Source organism: Physeter macrocephalus, chromosome 12, assembly GCF_002837175.3.
Source record: "Physeter macrocephalus isolate SW-GA chromosome 12, ASM283717v5, whole genome shotgun sequence".
Classification (NCBI taxonomy): Eukaryota; Metazoa; Chordata; class Mammalia; order Artiodactyla; family Physeteridae; genus Physeter; species Physeter macrocephalus.
In genome coordinates, this window is record NC_041225.1 from 47,401,903 (window position 1) to 47,408,839 (window position 6,937).

A 6,937-nucleotide genomic window follows, 5' to 3' on the forward strand; every position below is an offset into this window, starting at 1 on the left:
AGCACGAACCCGTGTCCCCTGCATCGGCAGGCGGACTCTCAACCACTGTGCCACCAGGGAAGCCCGATGTGGATATTTTTAGTTGCGGCACAGGGGCTTCTTAGTTGTGGCATGCATGCGGAATCTAGTTCCCTGACCAGGGATCAAACCTGGGCCCGCTGCATTGGGAGCGTGGAGTCTTACCCACTGGACCACCAGGGAAATCCCTTCTGATCATTTTTTACTATGATTTTATTTGTCTCCTTGGAAGCTTGCAGCATCTTGATCACCATTGGTCTGAAATTTCATGATGATGTGCTCTTGTGTTACTCTTTTTATTCACAGTGCTTGGCACTTGCTAGATGCTTTCATTCTGGAAACACATGTCCTTCTGGGAAATCTTCTTAAATTATTTCTTTGATATTTTTATTCATTTCATTTCTTCTATTCATTCTTTCTGGGACTCCTATTTGTCAGCTAATTGGGTCTAATGGTCTAATCCCTTTAATTTTCTTTTCTTTCTTATCTATCCCATCTATTTATAGTTGTTTCATTTTGTACGCGGGCCTCTCACTGTTGTGGCCTCTCCCGTTGTGGAGCACAGGCTCCGGACACGCAGGCTAAGCAGCCATGGCTCACGGGCCTAGCCTCTCCGTGGCATGTGGGATCCTCCCGGACCGGAGCACGAACCCGTGTCCCCTGCATCGGCAGGCGGACTCTCAACCACTGTGCCACCAGGGAAGCCCGATGTGGATATTTTTAGTTGCGGCACAGGGGCTTCCGCTGCACTGGGAGCGTGGAGTCTTACCCACTGGACCACCAGGGAAATCCCTTCTGATTATTTTTTACTATGATTTTATTTGTCTCCTTGGAAGCTTGCAGCATCTTGATCACCATTGGTCTGAAATTTCATGATGATGTGCTCTTGTGTTACTCTTTTTATTCACAGTGCTTGGCACTTGCTAGATGCTTTCATTCTGGAAACACATGTCCTTCTGGGAAATCTTCTTAAATTATTTCTTTGATATTTTTATTCATTTCATTTCTTCTATTCATTCTTTCTGGGACTCCTATTTGTCAGCTAATTGGGTCTAATGGTCTAATCCCTTTAATTTTCTTTTCTTTCTTATCTATCCCATCTATTTATAGTTGTTTCATTTTCTAGAAGATTTATTCAACTCTGTCTTCCAACCTTTCCATTACTTTCACACATCTATCATCATCTTTTAAAAAAAAACACCTTTATTTTCTTAAGAACAGTTTTAGATTGTAAAGAAATTATGAAGATAATACAGAAAGTTCCCACATACCTCACACTCAGTTCCCTCTATTTTTAGCATCTTACATTAATGTGATACATTCCTTACAATTAACGAGCCAATATTAAGGCATTATTATTAACTAAAGCCCATAGTTTATTGAGATTTCCTTAATTTTTGCTGAATTTCCTTTTTCTCTTCCAGGACCCCCTTAGAACATCATGTTATATTTAGCTGTCATGTTTCCTTAGGCTACTCTTGACTTTGGCAGCTTCTCAGACTTTCCTCGTTTTTGATGACCTTGACGGTTTCGAGGAGTACCAGTCAGGAATTTTGTAGACTGTCAAATTAGGATTTGTCTGTTTTTCTTAGGATTAGACTGGAGTTATTGGGTTTGAGGAGAAAGACGACAGAGGTTAATTGCCATTTCATCATAGCAGGTGAAGGTACATGCTACCAACATGATCTGTCACTGCTGACGTTGGCCTTGATCGCCTGGCTGAGGTAGTGTTTTTTGCCAAGTTTCTTTCTTCTCCCTGCTTTTCCCTCCCTGTGCTCTTTGAAAGGATGCTGCTGTGTGCTGCCCACATGGGCTCCGGGGAACTAATGCTCCATCTCCTCGGAGGGCTCTCTCATCATATTTTTATATCCAGGAAATTGTTTTCCTAAAAACATTGTTTTTAAATAATCTTTTGTCTTCAGATTATGGTTACAATAATATAACTAACTTTCCGAGGATATTGTTTTTAAAAGTTTTCCTAAGCTTTCTGCATTCTTCTTCCTCCAAGTTCCTTTTTATATGTTTGTTTCCTTCAGATTAGAATCTTTTCTCCAGCGTTTGTTGATTCTTGGCTGTCTGTTCATGTATTAAGACTGGGACATGACAAAGCTGATGGGAAGCTCTATGTAGATGAGGCTTGTCAACTGGTGGGCGAACTGGCTCGCTTGTTTCCTGAGGTGCATTAGTTTCCTGGCTGCTGTAACAAAGGACCACAAACTTGGTGGCTTAAAACAACACAAGTTTATTCTCTCACAGTTCTAAAGGGTGGATGTCTGAAATCCGACGTGTGGGCTGAAAGCAAGGTGACTGCGGGGCCACGCTCCCTCCAGAGGCTCTAGGGGAGAATTGTTCCTTGCCTCTTCTGGCTTCTGGTGGCTGCTGGAATTCCTTGACTTGTGGCCACATCTCTTCAGCCTCTGCCTCTGTGTGTGTACGAAACTTTCCCCTGCCTCTCATGCCACTTGTGATGGCATTTAGGGCCCACTGGGTTATCCAGGATAACTGTCTCACTTCAAGATCCTCAACTTAATCACATCTGCAGACTCTTTTTTTCTTATAAGGGAACAACGGCAGGTTTCTGGGATGAGGGCCTGATACCTTCGGATGGCCATTATTGAGCCCACTAGCACTTGTGGTGTCTGAAGCTTTTCACTTCATTGGTCAGTTCCTCCTTCAAGAATCTCCTCATCTCCTTCTGCCTAGTTGCCATGTTCTTGGCACTGAGGGGGTGGAGGGGGCATACACCTTTAAGTAGGTAGACTTAAAAAATATATATATATATATATATATGTATATGCATGCTTATAGTAGAGAATTCACCCTTGCTGATGTCTGATGTCCCTAAGGCCGGCAAGACTTTAGTTCAACCTCTTCAGAGAGGGAACCCCAGCCCTGTGTGATGGTAGAGGAGGGATGGGGTGAGGGAATGATCTAGTTACTTTTTAAACAGATCTGTAACTTATTTTCCTCTCTGCTCTACCTCTACTTTCAGAGGCTCTGGCACCTTCCATTCCTGGGCCTTTCTGGGGCTCCTGATCAGGCAGAGTGAACCAGGCTGCTTCTGGATGGCCTGAGATATCAACTTTCTAGTTTTCTATGTAAGAGACCACTTGTCTGTAAACTTTTCAGTTTCCAAAATTTTGTCATTGATGTTGTCTTTGTCCTCGTGGATTTTTACGCATCTAAAAAGACTATCTTGTGTGTGTGTGTGTGTGTGTGTGTGTGTGTGTGTGTGTGTATGTATTTTGGGAGGGAGCACAGGTTCAATTTCCCATTTAAAAACTTATGTGTTGCTCTTACAGGAATTATGTAAAACAGTATGGAGATTCGTCAAGAAATTAAAAATTGAACTAAAGATCTAGCAATCCCACTTCTGGGTATACATCCAAAAGAAATAAAATCAGTATCTTGAAGAGGTATCTGCACTCCCACGTTCATTGAAGCATTATTCACAATAGCCAAGACATGGAAACAACCTAAATATTGATTGATGGAAAACTGGATAAAGAAAATGTGGCATGTATATAAACCATGGAATATTATTCAGCCATAAACAAGAAGGAAATTTGCCATTTGCAACAACATGGATGAACCTGGAGGACAGTATGCTAAGTGAAATAAGTCAGACACAGAAAGACAAACACTCATAAGTGGAACCATGGAAGTGGAGAGTAGAATGGTGGTTGCCAGGGGCTGAGGGGAGGGGAAGGGGAAGATGTTGGTCAAGGAGCACAAGGTCTCAGTTATGTGGGATGAATAAGTTTTGGAGATCGAATGTGCAGACGGTGTTTTCCAAACTGATTTTTGGCTGTAGAAGGGGTCTCACCACCACCATCACCTGCAGCACTTTTGTGCTGATAATTATTTCCTTTTCTCCGTGATTCTGTCAATGTGGAGAATTTCACTGATCAGTTTTTCTAGTCTTAACTCACTGTTGCATTCCTGGAATAAATCGAACTTCGGTATTATGTGTGGCTCTCAGTGTGTGGTCCCCCAGCCTGCAGCACAGCATTGCCTGGGAACTTGTTAGAAATGCAACTTCTCAGCGACCTCAGACCTTCTGAATCCTGAGCTCTCAGGGTGGGGTCCAGTGTTTACCTGTGTCTTACCCAAGCCTTTCCGGTGGTCCCGATGCTCTGTTGATGTACGCCAACCTGTGAGAGCCCCCGTTGGAGAGGTATGTTGGTTCTTCTTACCCTTCCCCACGAGAGTGTGGGATCATTTGGCTCACGAGCTCTAGCTTAAGGCCCACGGTGAGACCTGGAGGAGGGCAGCAGAAGACTCACCACGTGTCTGTTTTAGAAGTAAATATTCCTTCCATGAAGGCCTCCGGGGGCATCCATTTGACCGGCAGCATCGCACAGCCTCCCTTTCGGTAGTAGCTCGCTCTGCAGGGAGAAGAGAAAAGCGGACTTGGTTCTGGAAATGGCTCTGAGCCAGGTACCTTGAGAGAGTGGCAACAACAAGGTCTACCCGTTAACGGACTGAAATTAACAAGGGGCGCTTGTGGTTCAGGAGGGGAGCGGGGGGACACAGATCACCTAGTTAGCAGCCTTAGTGTCACTTCATAGGAGACAAAACAGCCCACCGCAGGCGTGAAAGGAAAGATCTATGCAATGACTAAAAACACCCGCTGGCAGATAGTTAGATTTCCCTGATGGGTCTTGTTTATTATAACTCACAATGCATAACATTACTCCAACCTTATAAGTACTGTTCTTGATGATCCACGGTAATGCGAGATCCAAAATGGGAGAATTGAGGGCAGGGCTGGTGTCCTACTCTGGATCCTCCTCGGCACTCACACAGCATCTAATTCAATACAGGTGCTCGACATGGAACCCTCTAGGCAGCGGGCGGGAAGCGGCATGCCATAGCAGAGCCCCCAGGAGAGCACCTGGCTTCCATGGTATGAGGTGACTCACTAGTTTTTGTCACTGATGTCATTAATGCAACTGACTGATAAAAACTAATAACTGAATTCATACCACTGTGCTCCCAGGCCTGGTGTGTTATGGGAGGTGGCTCCCCACCAGCTGCCTAGATAAATTAATTACTCCAATAAACATGAACTGAGTACTTAGTATGTGTCAGGTGTTCTGCCACGTGCTGAGGACATAAATAAGTCAGTCTCTCTCTTCCAAGGTATGGTTTAGTGGAAGAAACAGACAGAATCAACTGCAGTAAGAACAACACATGTGACGATGTAGGTATGTACGAAGCTCGGTGACCAATGAAGAATGCATTTGTTCTACCCAAAGTGGGGGTAGAGTATAGGAGACTGCCTATACTCTAAAGTGGGGGCGCTGTTGGAGCTGGAACGGCAAAGCAGCTCTCGAGGAAGACCATTCCTGACGTGGCGTGGCGGGGTGCCTGTGGGAAGCTGGAGCTGTAGGGAAGTTGGGCGGTGAAGCGTAGAGCTGGGGAACCATCGGTGCTGAGGATGGAGAGGAAGGGCCAGATCATGTGACTCACTAAGTCTCACTGCAACGTTTGTGTCTTAGAGCACAGGCTCTCCCGGGGTGCTCTGAGACAGGAGGGGAAGGAACGCTGAGACTCTTGGGTGATAGAAGAGGGTGAAGTGGAGCGTTACCAGGGTATGTGGTGGATACCAGTGGTAGATGACCGTAGCTGAGAACATTGCGAACTCCTAATTTCCCATGTACTGCTATCCTGGGGTAACAGGATGCCATCGGCATTCTTACCCCACGGAGATTGTTTACCAGTTCCGTGGGAGGCCTTCAAGGTCTCCCTTATTCTCCAAAGACTGAAAGGTCTACATGACCATCCCTCCTCACTCTACCTCCGGATTAGGGAAGGTGTAATTAGTGACCATGCAAGGGAGTGACTTGCTCAGCTAATGGAGTGAGTCACTGTTGTAAATAATTAGACGAAGAAGAAACGGGAATTCCCTGGCAGTTCAGTGGTTAGGACTCTGCGCTTCCACTGCAGGGCAGGGGGCACGGGTTCAATCCCTGGCAGGGGAACTAAGATCCCCCATGCAGTGCGGCACGGACCAAAAAAAAAAGAAGAAGAAGAAAACTAGGGGTTGGGAAGAGAAGAGTGGGATAAAGTATAATAGAGTTTTCCTTTTTTTAAATTAAAATTTACTTTATTTTTTAATGTAGCCTTAAGACTATGACAGGGAAAAATAAATGAATCTGGGCTAAGTACCTATGGGCTTTGAACTACACTCCTGTGTCTCCTGGTGTGAGAAAAGAAGAGCGATGAGCTGGGCCCAGTTTCCTGTCAGTTGGAAGGTGCTCTTGCCTGGGGTGACGGAAGCTAAGCCTGTTTAGAATTCCTGAGTATTGAGGAAAGGGGTTAAGTAAGTTAAAGTTTACTTAGAAACTTTTTCCATATCAAGTATCCAGATTATTCTGTGTCTCAGAACATGCTAGGACTATAGAGTTGGAACCAGAAAGACAATCTAATTAACAGCTTAGTGTCAATTATTGCGGGCAGTGTGATCTTTGAATTAGCCCTTCAGGAATGTGCAATGATTAAGGCTTCCCATGTCCTGAAAAGGAACTTAATGACATTTTAGGTGGCAAGTTGACAAGGCACCAGAGATGCTTTAGGGCACAAGCAGCCTTGTCACACTCTCTTGAGGGGGTTAAGCTGAGGAGGTGAGCTCTGATGGGTGATGGCAGTCTTTACTCACCGGTAGATGTCTCGAGCCATTCCGAAGTCTCCAATCTTGGCCACTCTTCCAGGGCCTGGACAGGTCAAGAGGCAGTTCCTGGCAGCAATGTCGCTGGGAAGAAAAAAAATGAGAAAATGCATTTCCTAATTTTATTCTTGAAAAGATAAATGTATAATATTCAGCACAAGGCTTTTCACCTCCAATCTGAAGGTTCAGATAGTTCTCTTTTCTTCCCTATAGTTCCTTTCGACATTATACTTCAGTATGAAAGAA

General features: G+C 44.7%; 1 protein-coding gene across 1 annotated transcript in view; it reads right to left on the reverse strand.

Moving 5' to 3' along the window:
- The window catches only part of ALK (ALK receptor tyrosine kinase), a 737,057-nt gene that overhangs the window by 6,056 nt on the left and 724,064 nt on the right, over window positions 1–6,937 (reverse strand). The window contains exons 15-16 of the mRNA XM_028496593.2: window positions 6,683–6,780; window positions 4,305–4,406 (exon numbers count right to left, since the gene is read on the reverse strand). Of these exons, the coding sequence (XP_028352394.1) occupies window positions 4,305–4,406; window positions 6,683–6,780 (200 nt within the window). The remainder of the gene's footprint in view (window positions 1–4,304; window positions 4,407–6,682; window positions 6,781–6,937) is intronic.